The sequence below is a fragment of the Otolemur garnettii genome, unplaced genomic scaffold, assembly GCF_000181295.1.
Source record: "Otolemur garnettii isolate 467f Iridium unplaced genomic scaffold, OtoGar3 scaffold00012, whole genome shotgun sequence".
Lineage (NCBI taxonomy): Eukaryota > Metazoa > Chordata > Mammalia > Primates > Galagidae > Otolemur > Otolemur garnettii.
The window spans coordinates 19,529,346-19,552,682 of NW_003852407.1; the positions used below are offsets into that span (position 1 = coordinate 19,529,346).

At 34.7% G+C, this 23,337-nt stretch overlaps 1 protein-coding gene across 5 annotated transcripts in view; it reads left to right on the forward strand.

Annotated features, from left to right (window-relative positions):
* Positions 1–23,337, forward strand: part of TRAPPC8 (trafficking protein particle complex 8) — an 85,661-nt gene that overhangs the window by 50,791 nt on the left and 11,533 nt on the right. For all 5 annotated transcript variants that reach the window (XR_002772040.1, XM_023510213.1, XM_023510215.1 and 2 more), the window contains 10 exons: positions 1,933–2,007; positions 2,756–2,882; positions 5,145–5,299; positions 7,466–7,908; positions 8,960–9,107; positions 10,745–10,841; positions 11,975–12,043; positions 12,134–12,192; positions 15,026–15,199; positions 19,128–19,229. Coding sequence is in view for 4 of the 5 variants with exons in the window: in XM_023510213.1 (XP_023365981.1) it covers positions 1,933–2,007; positions 2,756–2,882; positions 5,145–5,299; positions 7,466–7,908; positions 8,960–9,107; positions 10,745–10,841; positions 11,975–12,043; positions 12,134–12,192; positions 15,026–15,199; positions 19,128–19,229 (1,449 nt within the window). In the remaining variant the exon portion in view is untranslated. The remainder of the gene's footprint in view (positions 1–1,932; positions 2,008–2,755; positions 2,883–5,144; positions 5,300–7,465; positions 7,909–8,959; positions 9,108–10,744; positions 10,842–11,974; positions 12,044–12,133; positions 12,193–15,025; positions 15,200–19,127; positions 19,230–23,337) is intronic.

Below are 23,337 nucleotides of genomic sequence, written 5' to 3' on the forward strand. Positions count from 1 at the left end.
CAAACAAAAAAACCACTTAGTTACTTTGTTGTGTCTTTTCAGTCATTTTCATTTGTATGTTTTCCCCTCGTATTTGGGATTCCCTCATACTATGTATGTTGCTTTCTTCTATTATTTCATATGCATATTCTGGTATCAAAATGTCTTAATACTTTACATTTACATAAATATTCCATCATATGAATGATTCATATGCTATTCTGTCATTGATAGTTGTTTTAGAAGTTTCAATTTGTTTACTGTACCAGTAATTCTGTGGTTAATATTTTTGTGTAAAGCTTTTTATACTTCAGATTATTTCTGTAGGAAGCATGCCTAGGTATGAAGTGAGAAGATTTTAGGGAGTATTTTGATGCCCTTTTGGTTTCACAAAGGTTCATTCCAACCAACACCTTGCCAGCAGCATATGTCTGGATATCTTATCCCTGGAAATTAAGGAATATTATTTACAAAAAAGACTTAGTTTGTTTGATAGGTAAAAACTGCCATCTTACTATTTTATTTTCTGTTTCATTGGTTGCTAGTGAAGTTGAACCTGTTATATTTGTATTTCTCTGGGAAATAGCACAGATATTTATATTATTTATCTTAATATATATTTATCTTTCTTTTTGTTTCCTTGTCTGCAATTAGCCCTTTAAGGTATTCTTAAAGCAGAAGTAATCTGAATATTTATTTTGTTGTTCAGCTAATTGTAACAGAAACAACTTGGACAAACATATATTTGAACCCATTAATTTATTATATACCAGTATCTATTATATAACTTACTTTTTCATACTACCTTGCTAAATGCTATAGTAATGTGGCAAGGAATGATTTTAGAACTGAGAAATATGTCAACGTTTTGGTGCTGAAGTGTTTTGATTTTGTAAAGATTGCCTTATTTTATGTCTTGCTGATTACATTATTGAAGACATTTTTGTGATTATATTTATTGTTAATTGTTTGGATGACTTAGATTTCCCAGATTTCTAACTTAAGTTTTAGCAACCTCTGCTATTTTTCTAATATCATTTGAATGCTTGACTGCCTGGAATGCAGATTAGAAGAGTTACCAACTGTTAAACCTCAGAAAATTTTTTAAAAAGATTTACTTTTTAAGTATATTAGTCTGTTCAACATACTAGATTTAGAAGTTTAAAGTTAAGTGACATTGTTTTACTGTGTATAATGAAATACTTTTTAATATACAGTTGTGCTTTTTTGTATAAATTTCAGACTCTTTGAAGTTCTTGATGAGCTTTTTCTGGTGATGGATGGACTATGATGCTGAACTGAAATTTAGGGGGATGTAATTTTTATTTCTTATATCAAATAATTTTATGGGTAAATGTAGCATAAAGATCCTGAGGACTAGGTTTATCTCCAGAATGAACCAGTTTGTCTGTGCTGTTATATGACCAAAGACTAGTCTCTAATCTTACAGATGTCAGTACTTGGGAGGAAACAGGCCATTTTTCCCCTTTCTCTCATGGCTGTTATTGTCTACCTGTCTGTTCTGCATCTCACCTAGGCCACCATTACCTTTTTTATGTATAAATGGCTAGTTTGGAAAAAAGACTAGTTGGAGCAAAAATAGAGAAATATGCTCTTATTGCAAAATTAAATTAAATGGCCATTTTTGTCCATTGTTAACTATGAGGAGCTGGATTTTTTTTTTATTTGGTTGAAGTTTTGTCTTCTTGGTAGCGGTATCTCCTCAGTTGAGTTGGACTAAACAAAATGAAAAAAATACAGTGTCTTCCAGAGTCTGGCTGTTTTCCAGGTGTGAAAGTAAAATACTTTGCATAACACTTAGCACATAGTAAGTACTAGTAAATGCTAATTTTAATTAGTGTCATTGTTTCTACGTATTGGTATATAGGACTGTTAACAATCTGATATTTTATTCATTAAAATATATATTTTATGAAGTAATTTATTTTTTAGGTTACAAGTCAATCTGCAATGATTGGAACTGAAGTTATTTCAGAATTCTTAATTAATTGTGAAGAATCGAAAGTGGTAATTGTTTTTATCATTTTCTGTCCTATGCCTTTTCAAAAATAAGTTGAAAACAAATTGAAAAATTAGCTTAATTTATTGTTTTATATTTTGGTTTTCTTAAGAACTAAAACTTGAAAGATAATAAACTAGAATTACTCAGGAGAAAATTGGTGACAAAAGTAAGTTTGAAGTGGTCTTTGACTTGTTAATTTCCTAAGAAACCTGGTGAAAAGCTTTTGCTTTCTTTTTAATGCCTATCTGAGAGTTTTACGTGATATTTATTTGGCCAGAACATTTTTATTATTTTTATTTGTATTAAAAGTCTTGTTGGCTAGATGTGGTAGCTCATGCCTATAATCCTAGCACTTTGTGAGTCTGAGATAGGAGTATTGCTTGAGGCCAAGACTTCAAGACCAGCCTGGGCAACAGCAAGGCCTCTGTCTTAACAAAAAAGTTTTTTAAAAATTAGCTGGGCATAGTGGCATGTACCTGTGGTCTGAGCTACTCAGGCGGTTGAGGTAGGAGGCTCACTTGAGCCCAAGAGTTTGATGTTACAGTGAGCTATATTGATGTCAAAGTATTGTTGAAGGTCCAGGCCTGTAATTGTTGAATGTAGAGATTTTCTTTTGAAGAAGATGCTTTTCAGTAGGAAATATGAGCTGGTTTAGGTCATGAGTATTTATTTCTGCAACATTACAGAATTGAGGTATTGCACTATTGAAGATATTTTGAAAACATAATAAGAGTGACTTAAATATCTCCACAGGCAAGACTAAAGCTCTTTCCCCATCACATAGGGGAGCTGCATATACTGGGAGTTGTTTATAATCTTGGCACTATTCAGGGCTCCATGACAGTAGATGGCATTGGTGCTCTTCCTGGATGTCACACAGGTAAAACTATAGCATTGCTAAACAAATAGAAAACACTAATTCTTAAATCATTCCTTAGAATAGAATGAATGAAAATGAAGTCTTTTCTAAATAGGTTTAGTGTACTTTAGGTAAAGGCATTTAATTATATGTAAGAATGACAAATTTTAATGATTTTACCTCTGCCATAATGTCAAAAACAAACAACTTTATTCTGTTATTAGGTATTTCTTTTTGATAATTTTTAGGATCTACCTTATGTGTTTTTTTCAAATTTAGTAAATTCTAATAAAATAAATTCTGACCATTGATTGAGATATCTACTACCAGTACAAAACCATCTTATATTCTGGTTTTTGAATATTTCCTTTTTATAAAACATAGATCAAATTAAGAGACCAGTATGTTCAGGTCATTGAATAGTAAACACCTTAAATTCTATCTTTTGTCATGTAAGAAGAGTAGGGTTTTAATGTTAAGCTGATATTCTTAATTCCCTACAGAATGTCCTATAGTAGTTTGAAGAATAAAACTATAAGACATATATATTTAACATAACTTACTTTAAAAAAAATTTAAGGACCCCTTTCAAGTTTAATAGCTCCATGTAATCATTATGTGTAGTTATTTGGAATTAAGTTGACAAGAAGTTAGGAAAGAGTTTGCAGTAAAAGCCCTACTTCTAAACTTTCATTTTACTTTCTGACAAACTAAGCTAAATACTCATTGACAAACATGAATTTAGCATCTACAGAAACTGATTAATAGTATTGGAAAATCTAGGACCACCTGGAAAATTTATTGGTTCTTTTAACCTTCCATTTAATATATCTGCTTGCCTGGATATTTCGAAGAAGTCAGTACAAAATTTAAAAAATAAATAAGTGGAACGAATTCATAAGAATTAAAAAAATACAGGGAAAAATTACACTCAAGTTGAATATGGCATTCTGCATTTTAGTACAATATATTTATTTCTTGGTTGACAAGTACCAGATAAGGTTTATTTGTAAATAATCCTGTTAATTTATTACATCTTTAAAGCAAGATAACTGGATGTTAAAAGCCTTGGGAACCTCCTTCCCCCCCACTTGTGCATAAGTAGGATCTTTCTAGTACCACAAAGTTATGGTTGTCAGTAAAATATAGCTAGTTGTTTTATTGAAGGTACCAAAAATATGCATTAATATCATAATTTATATGTTATATAACATTAGTGGTAGGAGATTCTATTAAAATCCTGTTTTGTAAGCACAGTTTTCATGATGTTCTAATGTAGTTCATTGTATAAAATGCTAATAGGCATATGGATTAAATAAGGTGGGAGAAATGCTACATTACATAGCTGGTCTGGGACCATCACAATACCTTTCAGCACATTAAAGGCTCTGTGGGAAATATAATTGTATACCCGAGCTTTTTTCACACATACGTGCACTACATGGAAACTTTTGGGGAAAATCTCACATGAATATTAAATAAATTTAATTTTATGCCTATAATATATTTTATTTTCTTTGTGTAGTCTCTTGAGAAGATGTAGTTATTTATATTCCAAAAATAATTCAGATTGGTATATGCACATATATTTGAATATGAGTAAAAGTGAAAATTTGACATGTTCTTTGTCTTTAATTTTTTTCCCTTTGAAAATAGTTATCCTTTTTCCTGGTTTAAATCAAATTGTCGGGCCCAAGACTTTTTAGTTACGTAGAAGCAGATGGTTAAATACAGGCTTCAAATGACTTCCTATTCAGTGATAAGAAATCTTTTTGCAGCTCGGTGCCTGTGGCTCAAGTGGCTAAGGTACCAGCCACATACACCTAAGGTGGTGGGTTCGAATCCAGCCCGGACCCGCCAAACAACGACGGCTGCAACCAAAAAATAGCTGGGCATTGTGGCCGGCGCCTGTGGTCCCAACAACTTGGGAGGCTGAGGCAGGAGACTCGCTTGACCCAGGAGTTGGAGGTTGCTGTAAGCTGTGAAGCCACAGCACTCTACCCAGGGGGATAGCTTGAGGCTCTGTCTCGAAAAAAAAAAAAAAATCTTTTTGCAAAGAAAGTAAATCCAAAACAAAGTGAGAAATTAAGCAGCATACCACAGATATTGATGAATATGGAATTCAAGTATACTTAAGTCTTTGATTAACCATGTTAATCAAAAATTGTCTAGGATTTTTCTAGAAATAATCTGAAACTTAACAATATTCATATTTTCAAGTTGAATTGATGATATAGTTAACATACCAAGTTATTTTAGGACACTGATTGTTTTTTATTTCAGGAAAATATTCCCTGAGTATGTCAGTCCGAGGGAGACAGGATTTAGAAATTCAAGGTCCTCGACTTAACAACACAAAAGAAGAGAAAACATCTGTTAAATATGGTCCTGATCGCCGGTTAGATCCCATAATCACTGAAGAAATGCCACTGTTGGAGGTATTTCACTTTTTAAAATTTCCTGGACTTAAATTTATCTACATGGCCAGATGGTATTTTAAATAAATTAATTTCAGAGTTTGAAATTGTTTATACTACATTGAATTATGCTTTTAAATTATTATTAAACTAATGTTAAATAGATCTAAGTCACAAAAGTAAGACATTCATGCAAATTGGCATTAAGTCACAGCCACGTTATGAAACATAACCCTCAAAATGTTAATGGAAATTGGGGAAATACTTCTGAAGAACTCTTTGATTATTATTAAAATCAATGGCTCTTTTTTGGTAATTTACAAAAATAATATGCAGATGAATGCTTGTAAAAATTAAAGCAATATAAGAATATATGAATACAAACCAGTAGTCTCTTCCCCTACATCTTATCCTACCTTATCCTAATTTCACACCAAATGAACTAAAAGTCTTTTAGTGGCAAAAGATAGAACTGGTTCTAGGTAGTCTAACCAGAAAAAGAGAAAATATGTAATTTAGCTGAAGGATAATAGAAAGTCAAGTGTTGTAGAATAAGAAGTTTCAAAGAAGAGGAAGCTCCAGGAAATTTAGGAGCAAATATTTTTAAACCTTCAGAAAGCATTGCTTTTGAAATGATCCTAGACCAATAATTCATACTCTTTGTTCCACTTTAAATTCCAAGTTTCTAGAAGAGAAATCTTGCCCACCTTAAGTCAAATTTCTACCTGAAAGGCAAGCCAAAGGCAGAATGATATATAAGAGTGAACACTGGAACCCTTCTTCCTGCATCAGGTTTTCCTAGGAGGGGAGTTAAAAGCATAGCAACTTACCCCTGAAAGGTGCCCGTGATATCAAATTAGTGTTTATCTTTTTAGACCTTTCATTGTGTCCTTATATATAGTTTTAATAATTACAAAAGAAATTGTATTACATGTATTTTATGACTTTTTTTGTCTATAATAACATAAGTCGTATAACTATTAATGGGGGTGGTTCTAGATTGTATCATTATAGACAACTCTGCAGTAAGTGTTATTATGTATGTATTTTGCCCGTGTTAAATTAGACTAAACTTTAAAAATGGTGTTACTCAATTAAAGGGTCTATAAATGTTAAATCTTATAATACACTACAAAATTACCTTCAGCTGGGCTGTAGTAGTTTGCACTTTTCTTCAGAGTGAAAGTGCTTCACATCATAATCATACTGCTATTTAATTTTTTTTGGATTGGGGACCTTGTTTTTATTTACATTTCTCTATTAGTTGATCAGTTTTCACATGTGTTTGGCCCATATGTTTTCTTTTTCTATGTCTAAATTATAGCCTGTTCATTCTCTTTAATTGGGTGTTATTTCTCTTTTTCTCATTGAATGATTTTTGTAAATTACAAATCCTCTATCTGTAGTGGCAGTGTAGGTAGTGTGCTCATGAAAATGGTAATGAGTGGTCCATTGAGGGGCAGGTATTGCTGAGCTGCATGTATTTTGCTCAGGATTTGTCACTTGCTTAATTACATTGTGTTTATAATGAGCTCTGTAGGGCAAATTAAAAAGTTATGAATTGACCTGACTGCCAGTTTCTGGTTGATAAATATTTTTATATATATTTTAACTTCGATTTGGTATATTTTACAATGTTGAGATTTTTAACTTAGATGAAGTCATTTCTGAGAGTCTTTTACTTTATTTCTTCTAGGATTTATATTTACTTACAGACACATTCTTAGTTAAAATTTGTACAGTTTTGTTTTTTTTTTTTAAAGTTTGTTTTTTAAAGTCAAAAATATACTCTTCTGGGGCTGGGTGCAGTGGCTCAACGCCTGTAATCTTAGCACTTGGGAGGCCAAGGCAGGTGGATCACATAGCCATATTAAATTACTTGCAGCTTTTCTTGTTCGTAATCTGTAAAGTTTGTAAAAGTTTTGACATGTTATTTCTCTTGTTATTGATAGCTGACCTTTTATTTTTAACTCCAGAATCTAACAGAGTAACATTAGTTTCTTTTTGTCTCATCATATTTTTAAAATGGAGTTTTCCATTGCCACATACTCAATGAGATAGCTAAAAGAATTAGTGAAATGCTTGTAAATCTTTAGTAAAAGAAATACAACATCTTAAAGTGTTAATTTGTTAGAGGTTCAGAATTTTTAACAGACAATATAATAATATTTTTTCCCTCCAATGCAGGTGTTCTTTATACATTTTCCTACAGGGCTTCTGTGTGGAGAAATCCGAAAAGCATATGTAGAATTTGTCAATGTCAGCAAATGTCCTCTTGCTGGATTGAAGGTTGTTTCTAAACGTCCAGAGTTCTTTACTTTTGGTGGTAATACTGCTGTTCTAACACCGCTAAGTCCCTCAGCTTCTGAGAACTGTAGTGCTTACAAGACTGTTGTGACAGATTCTACCTCTATGTGTACAGCACTCGTATCATCAGCTTCTTCTGTAGACTTTGGCATTGGCATAGAAAGTCAACCAGAGGTGATTCCTGTTCCCCTTCCTGACTCTGTTCTTAAACCTGGAGCTTCAGTGCAGCTACCAATGTGGTTACGTGGGCCAGATGAAGAAGGTGTCCATGAAATTAACTTTTTGTTTTACTATGAAAGTGTCAAAAAGCAGCCCAAAATACGGTGGGTATTATAAAACTTTTTTGATATAACCTCTGTTTAATGTATGTGTACATATTCAGATAAACATTTTGATATTTCCCAGCATATATCATTACTAGAAAATTACCCCCTTCCAGATTATGTATGATATTTATATCTGAGGTTGTCCCAAATAGAATTTTAAGTTCTAAGTAGCCAAAAGTAGAATTTTAACTACACATTTTTTTAGTTACTTCTATCTATATAAACTTGATTCTTTTATACAACCAAGTACTATGGCCACAGTTATCACATTCTGTATTAAAATTAACAAATATATGAACCACTTAGTAAAATAGCATTTCATTTGTATATGAAGACAACCTGCCTGCAATCATCCTAGTCATCCTTTTTAAAAAAAAAATTATTTTGTTTTACCCCCTCTTTTTCTTATCCCTGGAATCTCTCCATATCCCCAAGAATGTATCACAGAAAATGTCTGTATTTGCAGAGTAGATGATTAAGTTGGTGTTATAATAAGTGATCATTGAAGAAATAAAACTTAACTGGCTCATACCAGGGTCTGTGACCTATATACATACTGTACAGTAGAATATTTTATTTGTAGTATCCCCATTGTCATTTTTCCAAAATTAACTAGGAGTAATTGTGGTAAATTTATTTTATTTAATGGAGTATTTAAAATATTTTATAAAACAGAACAAAATAAGGTATTTGTTAATATGAGTACCCTCTGAGTCCTCAATAAATGTTAGTTCTCCTTAAAAAGATGATGGGAAAGTCCAAGGTGATAAGGGAAAGCTTTGTCAGAGTATTACTATATGAAGATTATTTTTGTGTGTTATACAGATGAATTTGATGAGTATAGGAAAAGCTTAGGAAGACTAATAGTTTCCTTCTAAATTGAGGAGAAAGAATTGAATTAAAGTTAGACCAACTACATTAGTTTTACTTAATGTTGGTCTTTGGTCCTGAAAGTGATCTGTTTTTAAAATCTTTATTTGGAATTAGAGAATCACAGAGAGAAGCTCTTAGATTAAATTTGCTTTTTTTGTTGTTCTTGCCTCTTCAGTCACAGAATACTAAGACACACTGCAGTTATTTGTACCAGCCGGTCTTTGAATGTACGAGCCACTGTCTGCAGAAGTAATTCTCTTGAAGATGAAGAAGGCAGAGGAGGCAATATGCTAGTCTTTGTGGATGTGGAAAATACCAATACTGTAAGTTGGCTTAAAATCGAATTTTAATTATAATTAATTTGAAGTATTTTCTTTGTTTTTAGTAATGGGTTGTTTTTCCCTCCACAAAACAGCATAAACTAGGAATTTTAGAAATATTCTTAATCTTCCTTTAGCTTTGTGATTTTTATCTCAGTCTCTTTAAATAAAAGGATCTACTGATATTAATATGTTAGACATTCTTGTGATAATATAGTCCATCTGTACTAGTAATTCAACCTAAAAGAGATCTCATAAAGTGCTCTCTAGAAGTCTCATCATTGGTAATAATCTATTCATGTTATTAAATTTATGAGGTTCTATTAGGATGTCACATTCAGTATTAGATTGTTAATCCCTCACTTAGATATTTCTGATAATACCATTTTCTTCATATGAGAAATTTCCAAAATATTACCATTTCTGTTTTTTAGTCTAATATAAAAGTAAATATTCTTGAAGAAAGGAATGTGATGATTAAAGTAGGACCTTAGTCTCTGATTCAGTTCAGATACTTACTTGAAATGTTACTTATTAATTCACTTTTAATTTGTAGGATATTTAGGGTTAATGTGTTAATACTTTGGTGATCTTTAAAAAAGAATATTTAGTAAGAGTAAGAAATTTTTAATTTTTAATATCAAAATATTAAGCATGTACAAATGTTTTTGTTATATGGATCCCCCTTATAACACTTAAATTGTACCTGAATAATGTTCATTGTACCTGATAGGTGGGTTTTACCCCCTCCTTCTCCCTCCACCCACTACCTTTTTGATTTCCAGTGATCTTTACATCTCTCTGTGCTTGCATGTGCTCAATGATTAGCCCCCATAATTTTGAAGTTTAAATTAGACTTATTCAGGAGAATAAAAAAGATTACGTGGTATGTAAATAACTCCATGGGCATTGACCATATATTGGGATTCTGGTTTGTGAGGGTTACTTTTGTTTGTTTGTTTTGCTTGTTTGCCTTAATGGGAATAAGATATCTCAGATAAAAAAAAGGAAAATGCCATAGTTTTTATATAAAAGTTGATAATAGTTTTTGCTCTATTAAATACTACCAGTAACTCATCATGATAGAATTTAATACCTTAATGCCTTTCAGTATTTTAAAATTTACTACTGGCTATACAATATAGTAAAAAATAATTCTTAGGGGGCAGCACCTGTGGCTCAGTGGGTAGGGTGCTGGCCCCACATACCGAGGGTGGTGTGCTTGAACCTGGCCCCAGCCAAACTGCAACAAAAAAATAGTCAGGCATTGTGGTGAGCACCTGTAGTTCCAGCTACTCAGAAGGCTGAGGCAAGAGAATAGCCTAAGCCCAGGAGTTGGAGGTTACTGTGAGCTGTGATGCCACGGCACTCTACTGAGGGCGATAAAATAAGACTCTGTCTCTAAAAAAAAAAAAAATACTTGGGAAAAATGTTGATTTCTTTGTTTTAAGACTGTTTAGAAAGGGCTTCAAACAACTTAAACTTTTGAAATGTATATTGTTACTTTATTTCAAAATAAAAATTTTGACTTATGTTAATTTATATTGACTTTAGTAGCAATATCTCAGTTTTGTTCTCCTTGGCATATTCTAATTTACTGTTTCTAATTCCTGAGAGACTCTTACATCTCTTTTTGACAGAGTGAAGCAGGTGTTAAGGAATTCCATATAGTACAAATATCAAGTAGTAGCAAACACTGGAAGTTACAGAAATCTGTAAATCTCTCTGAAAACAAAGGTTTGTGCCTTTATTCCTTCATTATTGACTGTGCTGTCTTCATTATTCGATTTTTTTAAAGAACAGCATGACAATATAATAAGATTATTAGTTCCTTTCTTAGAATTCACTTTTTAAAGCATTAAATTGTGCTTTCATTAGTTTATAGGACTATATGTCAAATTACCTATCTTGATCCAGTAGAATTTCCCATCCTTTTTTCCCCTTCCACATCCTTTCTACTTGTATTTTCTTCTTTTCTTTCTTTTTTCTTTTTCATTTGTAAAAATCAATGCCTGAGTACATGATTACTGTCAAATTCAAACAGTACAGAAATATATAGACTATGGAAATTTCTCTGTTTCCTTCACCACTGGTACATGGTTTTCTGTATATATCCATACTGACTGGCTTTTCTGTGAATTTTCATATTTACATGACCATCAAACAAAAGAATATGTGCACTTATGCTACATATTCACAAATAGTATTCCCAAATATTTCTATGAATGTGTCGTGCTGCAAATAGTATGAAAGTGCCTCGTGTTTGTCATACTGAGATGAAGCTGGTGAAACAACACTTAGTCTGTACGATGTATTTCAAAAGACATGAAAATGTTTAAACTCTTATATCATTCTTTATTTGGGGAATTAAGGAAAAATGCAGTATGTCTTTAATGTAAATTATACTGTAACTCAAAAGACTTTTTTGTGGGCCAGAAAATATACTTGAAGTAGCATTTTAAAATGCCTGCAATATTGGGAAAATGGACCATAGCAGAGTATGTCCATATCTTAATATTCCTATAAGGCATATATAAGAAAAAATACTGGAAGGAAATGAACAAATGATAGGATGGTTTAACTGGGCTCCCCAGCCTTCAAATTCTGATCTTGCAAATTTTCTCTTTATCTGAAATACCGTTATGTATGAATATATGCATATATGTGCATATGAGAACGTGTATTTTGAGAAAGTTGAATTTTTTCCTTTTTAAGAGTTTAGTGAGATGAATGCAAAGATGTTTTAAATTAAGCATTATGTATTATTATGAATTCTTTTCCATTTTGACTAAGGAAATCTAAATAATAAATTAGGTTTTATCATGTCATAAACTGATAAACGTTTTTGAAGTTTTCCTTTTTCTTCCTAGATGCCAAACTTGCTAGTAGGGAGAAGGGAAAGTTTTGCTTCAAAGCACTAAGATGTAAGGAAAAAGAAGGTAATTTCATTTTACTGTCACACTTGATTAAATGGGCATTTTATGTTTTATGCCAACAATACCATTAATTTGTTCTCCCCTATTTTTTAGCTGCTACACAGACCTCAGAAAAATATACCTTTGCAGATATCATCTTTGGAAATGAACAGGTATGCAAATTAGCACAGTTGTGTTTGATTCTAAAAGTCATAGTTCTTGGAAATGTGGCTGTTTATGCAAACTCTTGCATCAGTAATCCCCAAACTCATTGGAGGATGAAAATCTCAACTTAATGTTAAGTTTTCCCACCTGCCTTAAATCCTCAACAAACCAATAATGCTTATAGACTATGCCATTTTAATTAGTTATTTAAAATTCACTTTCTTTGAGAATATCACATGAAATAAATAAAAGTCCTTAGGATTAAAAAAAGAAAAACAGGATCCCATGAAGGAAACTTTCTGTTAGGGAAAGTGATCACAGTGGACCGTACCGCTGATCCACCTCTGGGATTTTGGCATATTATATTATAGTTCTGAAACCCAAATAATTTTAATTAATAAGAATCACCTAGAACAGTGGTTTCTAAACTAAAAAAAGGTACGTGCAAGTCACTGGGGATCTTATTAAGAAGCAAATTCTGATTCAGTAGAACTAGGGTGGAACTGTTAAAATTGGGAGGTTTTAAATTGTTAAAAGCTCCTGGGTGAGGCTGAGGTTGTAAGTCTGCAGACATAATTTTAAGTATCCAGGACTTAGAAAATTGTATAAAAATACAAACTTCTAAAACTCCAGTTGGTGTTTGAGAATGAGCATTTTAAACTAGCTCTGCAGAGAATCTGAAAAGATGATCTGGGGACCTGCTTTGAAAAATACTGGACATAGTGTGCAGAATTTCATGTAATTTTTTTCTTTTTCTTTTTTATTAAGTAAGTTTATTCCAGGTTAATGTGAGGGTATAAGCAACCAGGTCAAAATATTTGATTTAGTTAGGTACAGTTTGTCTTTGATTATGCCCCCCACACAAGGTGTGCTGATCTGCCCATTCAGTGAGAGCACCCCAACCTCCTCCTCTTCTCTCACTTCTTCTCCCCCAACTGGAATGGAAATGAGTTTTTCTCCTATTTGAACATGCATTGGATCATCTACTGTTTTTATGTTAGTATTGGGTACATTGGTTATTTGCTTTTCCATTCTTGTGATACTTTACTAAGAAGCATGTGTTTCAACTCTACCCCTTATTATAAAAGATGTGAAGTCACCAGGTGGTGCCTGTGGCTCAGTGGGTAGGGCGCCAGCCCCATATACCCAGGGTGGTGGGTTCGAACCCAGCCCTGGCCAAACTGCAACAAAAAAAATAGCTAGGCATTGTGGCAGGCGCCTGTAGTCCGAGATACTGGGGAAGCTGAGACAAGGGGATCTCTTGAATCTAAGAGTTTGAGCTTACTGTGAGCTATGACACCATGTACACTGTCTCAAAAAAAAAAAAAAAAGATAAAAAATAAAATAAGTAAATAAAATACAACAATATATAAAATGATATATTATGTATAAACATGTAAACACATACACTTGCGTATCATGAGGATAGAAAAGAACTTTCATTTGAGGAAGGTGAGAGCCCCTTCAATCATAAGGCACAGAAAGGCATTAACTAAGACACCAGTCACACCCTGCTCCCCACTTTGAGCGCAACTTGATAATTCTAAGCATCCTTTTATTTTTGTACTTCTCTTAACATTTACTATCATCTGACCCATTCTTTGTGACAATGTTTTTACACATTGTAGGAGCAACTGTTTAGGGATATCTCAGGGCTCCAAAAACCCAGTAATTCCAAAGCATGCATTACTTTCAGAGATGCTGTGCTTTCTGAGTGGTTGGATTTAGTTGTCAAGATTTCAGGGTAGGTGTTTTCTTTTGAAAATTTAAAAATCCTTAGAAACATCAGCAGGGCCCTTAATTACATTTAATGTTATGATTTTTTACTGTATTGTCAAATTTTATGTAAGAGCACCGAAGAACGCAGAAACAGACATATTTCTATTTTTATGAATCTAATTGAGTACATAGAACTTATCAAGCACTATAGATTAATGAAAAAAGTGGGGGATAATGTTTTACTAGAAGTTTGCTCTTAGGGGAAAAATGTATGTATTTATTAATATTTAATATTTATTAACTTGATGCTTAACACTTACATAATGTAGGAAACCATAAATGTAGTACTTTTTACTATGAGGTGTAATAGTCCATTGAGGGAAATCTTATGATCCTGTATCCTTTTAAAATTATTATCTTATACTTTCTCTCGAGTATAAAAGCCAAGTTAACAATGCCAATAATTCTGGTTACATTCTGTTTCATTAGATATTGCCTAGTGTTATAAATATTTGAGTGAAAAATGCTTCTATTATTTTAGTAGTAAAATGTTTCTTTTCGACATCTTTTTCCTTTTTTGAGACAGATTCTTATTTTCTTGCTCCCAATACAGTGCCATGGCAACTTCAAACTTTTGGGCTCAAGTGATCCTATTACCTCAGCCTCCCAAGTAGCTGGGAGTACAGGTGCCTATCACAACACCTGGTTATTTAGAGACGGGGTCTCACTCTTGCTCAGGCTGGTCTTGAACTCATGAGCTCAAGCAGTCCACCCCCCTCATCTTTTCAACATTTTAGTTTTTATCTGTTTTCTTAGAAATATCCATTCATCCTCCCTGGGTACTTGGATGGTCAAAGTAATGTCCTGAACTCTAGATTAATTACTTTGGGATGTCAGCTTTAAGAACTTTGATAATTTGTGTGAAATCTTTTAGTTGTTCAGGTGGCCTCCCTATACATACATAACTATGTTTACAAGAAATACTGAATAAGCCTTTTAAGTATATTGAAGTTATAGAAATATAAGTTTTGGTGGAGTATATTTATTTGAAACTAAATGTGAATGATAGGAAATAAGAACATAATTAAAAACATTTATGTAGACATAATTTTCTTTTAATAGATAATAAGTTCAGCAAGCCCATGTGCAGACTTCTTTTATCGAAGTTTGTCTTCTGAGTTAAAAAAAACACAAGCTCAGTTGTCTGTGTATGCAGAGAAACAATCAACAGAGGACGCTGTGAGATTGATTCAAAAGTGCAATGAGGTGGATTTGAATATTATCGTATTATGGAAGGTATGTGTTAACTAAATTATTTTTATAAGCCTCACAGATATTTTGATTCTTAAACTGAAGAATAAATGTATATTACTATTTATACTTTTTCTGCTTTTCAGTTTTGATATAGAGTTGTTTTTATAATTTTTTAAAAACTCTTCCATGATAAGGTTGTTTTTTAGGATTTTTTGCCTCATAAAAAATTCATTTAAATTAGATAAATTTCTTCTATGTATAACTCTTATTTCTTCATGTTACTGAGAATATTGTGGACATGGTAAGCTCATAAGCAGGTGGTATTAAACTTTTTATTATGGGCATTTGCAAATACTCTAAAGAAGGAAAAATAGCACCATGAACCTTAAGGTTCCCATTACTCAGTCTCCAACCTCCATTAATTTCTGATTATTTGTATTTCACATAATCCATTTACCTCTCCTCCCTTTACAGTTTTTATCTTTGTTTGCTGTATTTTTTGTTTTTTTTTTTTTTTTTCTGAGACAGAGTCTCATTATGTCACCCTCGGTAGAGTGCCATGGCGTCACATCAATCTCAAACTCTTGGGCTTAAGCAATTCTCTTGCTTCAGTCTCCCTATTTTTTTGTTGCCGTTGTCATTGTTGTTTAGCTGTCCTGGGCCAGGTTCGAACCCACCAGCCCTGGTGCTCGTGGCTGGCGCCATAACTACTATGCTACGGGTGCCAAACCTTTTTGCCGTATTTTTGAATGACATGTTTCATCCATAAATGCTTCTGTATGAACTTCTAGTAGATGAAAACTTGTTTAATATAATCTCATAGTGTTATTATCTTTCCCAACCAAATTAATAATAATTTTTTTTTTTTTGAGACAGAGTCTCAGGCTGTTGCCCTGGGTAGAGTTACAGCTCACAGCAACTCTTGGGCACAAGAGATTCTCTTGCCTCAGCCTCCCAAGTAGCTGGGACTTTAGGCACCCACCACAACGCCTGTCTATTTTGGGGTTGTAGTTGTCATTGTTGTTTGGCAGGCCCAGGCTGGATTTGAACCCACTAGCTCCAGTATATGTGGCTGGCGCCCTAGCTGCTGAGCTATAGGCACCAAGCCAATAATAATTCTTTAATAATTTTTTAATTATTGGTCTGTGTTCAGTTTTCCAGATTATTTAAAAATACTATTTTAATTTTTTTTTTTTTTTTTTTTAAAGACAGAGTCTTAACTCTATCAAGCTGGGAAAAATACTGTTGTGTTGGCCTGGCTTATTAACAACCCAACCTCAAACTCCAGCAGCCCAACCTCAAACTCCTGGGTCTAAGGCATCCACCTACCTCAACCTCCAGAGTAGCTGAGACTGTAGGTACCCACCACAGTGCCCACCTAGTTTTTCTGTTTTTAGTAGAGATGGGGGGGTCTTATTCTTGCTCAGGCTGGTTTCAAACTCCTGAGCTCATGGGATCCTCCTGGTTCAGCCTCCTAGAGTGCTAGGATTACTGACTTAAGCCACCAGGCCCAGTCAGGATCCTAATTCTAAGCTTTTATGAACATTTCAAGCTAATAATGTGTAACTGGTCTTTTTAATGTAGGACACTTTCTATGTATAATCAACAAAAGTATCAATGTATTTAAGCATCATTTCATCTAAAACTAGAAAATCAAAACCTTGGCACACAGTTCAAAGTGAATATACTTGGACAGTTATTTAAAAAAATAGGTAATACATGCATGTGATTCAAAAGGGTGTACTATGGAAAATAAGACTCCTCTGTAGTATATATATTTCAGTTAACTTCAGGGAAGACTCATGGCTAAACGATCTCATTCTGTTCTGCCATGTGTAAACTTTATTTGGATTTCCTTGCCCCTTAATATAAACCACCATGCATTAAATAAGTGTGTAATAGAAACTTGGCATTTGTGCCTGTTACTCCATAGGTTCATGCAATATAATAATTCATAATAATTTGGACATAAGATTATAAGTAATATATTCTGTATTCTGTACTCATTATTAAGTCTACAGTAACCCTTTTTAAAGGGAAGATTGCCTTTTAAAAAGTGGTCTCAACAAAAGCCCACTACCAGTATCATTAACCACACAAAGAGGAAAACTAAGATTGTACTGCTACTTGGCTAGAAAATGGAAGTTTGAATAAAGACTGAGATACTAAGTTTGGTAGTATCTACTACCATTATAAATTTATCATAGTGATAAATTTATTCGGTGGAGAAAGTGGTAGATTTTCTTTTGTGAGGGTTCTAGTATAATACAAAAAAATGATTCATTGAATTGAAGAAAACTTGAAAAGTCATTTGAGTTGTGGAGTAAGGTGGAAAAGAAGCATCAGACTCTTGAATAAAATATCATTGAGGAGAAAACTAAGAGCTTGGGCAAAATTTTTGTGAAAAAATTGTTGGGAAAGGAGCATGATACAACTCCTAACCAATCTTAACCAAAAATAAAGATTATTTTTTAAAATCTAAGCCTTATTGCTTGAACCCAGCAGTTTGAAGTTGCGATGACATGTGATTGCTCTGCTGCACTCCAGCCTGGGTGACATAGCAAGACCTTATCTCTAAAAAGTAAATAAATAAACAAATCTAAACTTTTGTGTATGGAGAAGGATGACGTATGGAATTAGCTGTGGTTATGGTCAACTGTTGCTCAATGCCATAGGATCATTGGAAAGGACATCTGACATGTCTCAGGACCTCATCTGTGAGCTCTCATCCCCTCTTGTGATTAAAGGTCAACCCCTCAGGTGTTTAAATCCTCCTTCCTTTTTGGGTTCTGCAAATATGGACTTCAAACAGGTTCTAGACTATCCTGTATTTTAAAACATTTAAGTACAGAAATTGACAGTAAGCATTTAGAACAGTGGTTTTCAACCTTCCTAATGCTGTGATGTATTTTCATTGTTACAAAGGGGTCGCGACCCACAGGTTGAGAACCACTGATTTAGAAACTTACAGCATTTTAATTGAGTAATTTTATGTTAGAGACAGAGTCTCACTTTGTCACCCTCAGTGGAGTGCTGTGGGGTCACAGCTCACAGCAACCTTCAGCTCTTAGGCTTAGTCAATTCTCTTGCCTCAGCCTCCTGAGTAGCTGGGACCACAGGCACCCATCACAACACCTGGCTATATTTTTTGTTGTTGTTGCAGTTTGGCTGGGGCCAGATATACTGGGCCCTCGGTATATGGGACTGGTGCCCTACTTTTTTTTTATTGAGACAGAGTCTCATTTTGTCACCCTCGGTAGAGTGCTGTAGTGTCATGACTCACAGCAACCTCAAACTCTTGTGCTCAAGAGATTCTCTTGCCTCAGCCTCCCTAGTAGCTGAGACTATAAGCACCCACCACAACACCCACCCGGCTATTTGTTTGTTTGTTTGTTTGTTTAGCAGGCTGCGGGCTGGGTTCGAACCCACTAGCCCTAACCACTGAGCGATGGGCACCCCGTCTGGAAGAGGTGTTTAAATGTAGATGAAATCAGCTTGCCATATTTGAAAAAAAAAGCCTTTTTAAAAACATGGTATTTATATTTAACGTCTCCAGGGATATAATATTTCCATATAACAGGATTATGATTGTACTTCCTGGTTTTGCTCTGCTATGTGATAACCTAAGGCATTTCAGAAGCAAAAATAAAAGAATGAGGCTTTTGCTTATATATTGGTAACTTAGCAAAGAGAAAAGATTGTGTTGTAGCACAGTTCTTTTGAAGTATTTTCTTAGGAATTGTAGAGAAAATGTAAAAATATTTTAAGATATGTCTCAAATATCCAGGTCAACTGTGTTATATGAAGCAAAACAGATTTTTTTTTATATAGATATGTTATTGATTGAATGAAGTCATAAAAGCAGAAATGCTGACATGTCCAGGAATGTGGATAACTGATAGATATTTGCCATCGTATTTCTACGGATACTGCCAAACAGAATAACAGTTTTGTGCTTTGTATTTTTTAGGCATATGTTGTGGAAGATAATAAACAGCTTATTTTGGAAGGTCAGCATCATGTTATTCTTCGCACTGTAGGAAAAGAAGCCTTTTCATATCCGCAGAAACAGGTAATAACATAGTTTGCTTTGAGCATATTTTGTAAACTTGTGGGGTTTGTTCATTTGGTTTTGTGTTTTTTTTCATGCTTTATATGAAAAATAATCAGGTCAGGGGTTGTTTTACTTCTTTTTCTTTCTTTCTTTTTTTTCTTTGAGATAGAGTCTCACTCTGTAAAGGAGTACCATGCGACATCATAGCTCACAGCAACCTCTAAGTCTTTGCCTGGAGTAGCTGAGACTACAGGCATGTGCCACTATGCCCAGCTAGTTTTTCTATTTTTAATAGAGACAAGGTCTCACTCTTGCTCAGGTCTCCAACTCCTGAGCTTAAGCAGTCCACCCACCTCAGACTCCCAGAGTGCTAGGATTATAGGCGTGAGCCCCTGCGCCTGGCCTGGGTTAGAGGTTGTTGACCAAAGACTGATCACAATTAGAAATGGATTGCACATAGATTTATTTTAAAATTCATTAGCATCTTTAGAAGTCTATTAACATGCATTTATGATCTTGGGATTTCCTAAGATATGTTCCATATTTAACGTAGAATTCATAGCTGTGGGAAGAATCTACATGAGAACAAGGAGTCTGTGAGTCTATAACACTGTATTTCTTTTTTTTTTTTGAGACAGAGTCTCACTTTGTCACCCCTGGTAGAGTGCCCTGGCATCAGCTCACAGCAACCTCTAACTCTTGGGCTTAAGCTGTTCTCTTGCCTCAGCCTCCTGACTAGTTGGGACTACAGGCGCCTGCCACAACGCCCAGCTATTTTTAGAGATGGGGTCTCGATCTAGCTCAGGCTGGTCTCGAACTCATGAGCTCAGTTGTTCCACCCACCTTGGCCTCCCAGAGTTGCTGGGATTATAGGCATGAGCCACTGTGTCCAGCGTGTGTTTTCTTATTTGTTATAACAGGACATCATTGCATAACTCCAGGAGGCATACCATAGAATATAAAAGGTCTCTGGAGTTGTGCTATTACTGCTAATAGCATTTAATGTGCTTTCTTATTTTTCCTAAAATATTTAATCTTATAAAAACATAGTGTATATGAACAAAATTGACTCTGTATTACGTATATAAATAAGGGATCTTAATTTTCAAGGTCCCCTCCCATTATTTTTGACAGGGATACTAAAGTGGTAATTTGTCCTGTTGTCAGTGATGGATCATTTGACTGAGGGGGTACCATATTTTTTCCATAGTAAAGTTACAATTTTCTTTTCATAACAATAGGCAGTTTGGGGAGAGATGATTTTATACTATGTGAATGTCTGTTTCTTATCAAACTTCAGTCTACTAGTTTTAGCATCCATTGGTGATTCTGTAACATTGATCAGTTTTTAATTTGATGTTTACACAATGGTAATTTTTCTTTAGGTTTAATGAAGATATCAAACTTAACACCAAGGCCAGACGTCGTGGTCATGCCTGTAATCCTAGCGCTCTGAGATAGCGGGGCCGGAGGATTACTTGAGCTCAAGAGTTCAAGGCTAGCTGAGGAAGACTGACCCATCTCTACTAAAATTAGCCTCAACTAAAATTAGCTGGGCAGAGTGGCATGCCCTCTAGTCTTAGCTACTCAGGCAGTTGAGGCAAGGATGACGCCTAGGGCAGCAGAATGAGACTCAAAAAAACCCCCAAAACAATGTAACCCCAAATCTATCCTTATTTTAAGAAAATCATTTTTCTCCTTTCAGTTACTATAAAAATCCTGAGCATTAATCCTAAATATCATAAACGTTTGCTGATTTGGAACATCACAAACAGTGGCAAGATAGCATTTAGAAAATGAAACAGCTGGGCACAGTGGCTCACACCTGTAGTCCTAACACTCTGGGAAGCGGCTGAGGTCAGAGGATTGCTTGAGATCCAGTATTTGAGACCACCCTGAGCATGAGCAGGATCCTACCTATCTCTACAAAAAGTAGGAAAATTAGCCAGGCATGGTGGCACACATCTGTAGTCTCAGCTACTTGAGAGACTGAGACAGGAGGATAACTTGAATCCAGGAGTTTAGGTTGCAGTGAACTAATGACACCACTACACTGTAGCCATCTGCCAGGATGACAGAGTGAGAATTTGTCTCAAGAAAAGGAAAAAAATGAACCAAAGTGGACTTTACTCTTGTTATATTCCCATTTTACATACCATATATAGTATATCCCTTGTATTTCTCTGTATGTTATTTTTGAAGTATTTCATATTCTTTTTGTATTATTAGCTAAGGTTGGGAGATAACAGCAATTTTATCATACTGTTAGTAATAGATTTGGAGCCCCCAAACTTTCGGATTGATGGTCAAGCTCACATTACTTTATGAAGCTTAGCTTACTAGTCATTTATGAAACAAGGATAATAGGGCTTTATGCTTTGCCTCTCTTGTGGAATTCACAAAATAGAGTCAAATCTTTGTTGGAAAACTACTGTGCAAATTGTCTGGTATTGATGGTGAAAATACTTGTTGCTACTGTCCTTAACTGGTAGAGAAGAAAACTCTTCAAAATGTTCTCTAAAATAAATCAGCTTCTGGTTGTAGGTATCCTCTTAAGGTTTACATGTTTCCCTCCTGACTGGTAGTATACAGAAATTTATTCAGTATAACTTCAAAGTCTCAAACAATAACTGGTATTTTTTGATAGCCTGAGTATATTTAAACAATGATACATTTTTTAAATAACATAAATACAGAAAATTAAAGAATTCATTAAATTTTCAGAAATTGAAGAAAACATAATCCAGAACCAAGGTCAAGAAATAGAATCTAGGCCAGGGGCAATAACTCATGCCTGTAATCCTAGCACTCTGGTAATTCAAGGCAGAAGCATCCCTTGAGCTTAGGAGTTCAAGATCAACCTGAGCAAGAGTGAAACTCCATCCTTACTAAAAATTAAAAAATTTAGCCTGGTGTTACAGTGAGTGCCTATAGTCCCAGCTACTTAGGAGGCTGAGGCAGGTGAAGGTAGGAGTTTGAGGTTTCTATGTGCTAGGCTGATGTCATAGTACTCTATCTAGCCTGGCCAACAAAATGAGACTATCTCCAAAAAAATAGTCTAACACCCCAGAAATTCTGCTTCTAGTCACAGTCTCCTTCCAGGGTCAACCTCTCATCATTTCTCTTGATTTAAAGTCAAAAGCAAAACTACCTGTAATCCTAGCAGTCTGGGAGGTTGAGGCGGGTGGGTAGACCACTTGAGGTCAGGAGTTCAAGACAGCCTGAGCAAGAGCAAGACCTTACCTCTAAAAAATAGCCAGGTATTATTGTGGGCACCTGTAGTCAGCTACTCTGGAGGCTGAGGCAGGAAGATCACTTGAGCCCAAGAGTTTGAGGTGATTGTGAGCTATGATACCACCGCACTCTACTCAGGGTGACAAGGTGAGACTGTGTCTCAAAAAACAAAAACAAAGAAAACAACAAAATTGCTTTTTATGAATTATAGAAAAAGAGTCACATGCCAGATGTAGTGGCTCACTCCTGTAATCCCAGCACTTTGGGAGGCTGAGGTGGGTGGATTGCCTGAACTCACAGGTTCGAGACCACCCTGAGCTAGAAATAGCTGGGCACTGTGGCAATTGCCTGTAGTCCCAGCTACTTGGGAGGCTGAGACAAGAGGATTACTTGAGCCCAAGAGTTATACAATATGTATGCTTATCTTTTTTCATTCAGCTTCCATATTGTAAAATTTATCCATATTGTTTGGTATGCTTACAGTTTTTTGATTTGCAATAGACATTTCAGCTTAAAACTTACCAACCATTCTCCAGTAAAAGGAACCAAGATTCCTTGAAAATGATAGATTTCCAGGCTAAGGCAGGAAAAATGGAAGATGAGCTGGAAGATTTTATGGTGCTCTTATTTCATGATAATTTTTAGTTTTAAAATTGTCTGAAAGAGACTTGTCACCTATAGCTCAAGCAGCTAGGGCATCAGCCACATACACTGGAGCTGGAGGGTTTGAATCCAGCCCGAACTTGCCAAACAACAGTGACAACTACAACCAAAAAATAGCCAGGCTTTGTGGTGGGCACTTGTAGTCCGGCTACTTGGGAGGCTGAGGCAAGAGAATCGCTTAAGCCCAAGAGTTTGAGGTTGCTGTGAGCTGTGACACCATGGCACTCTA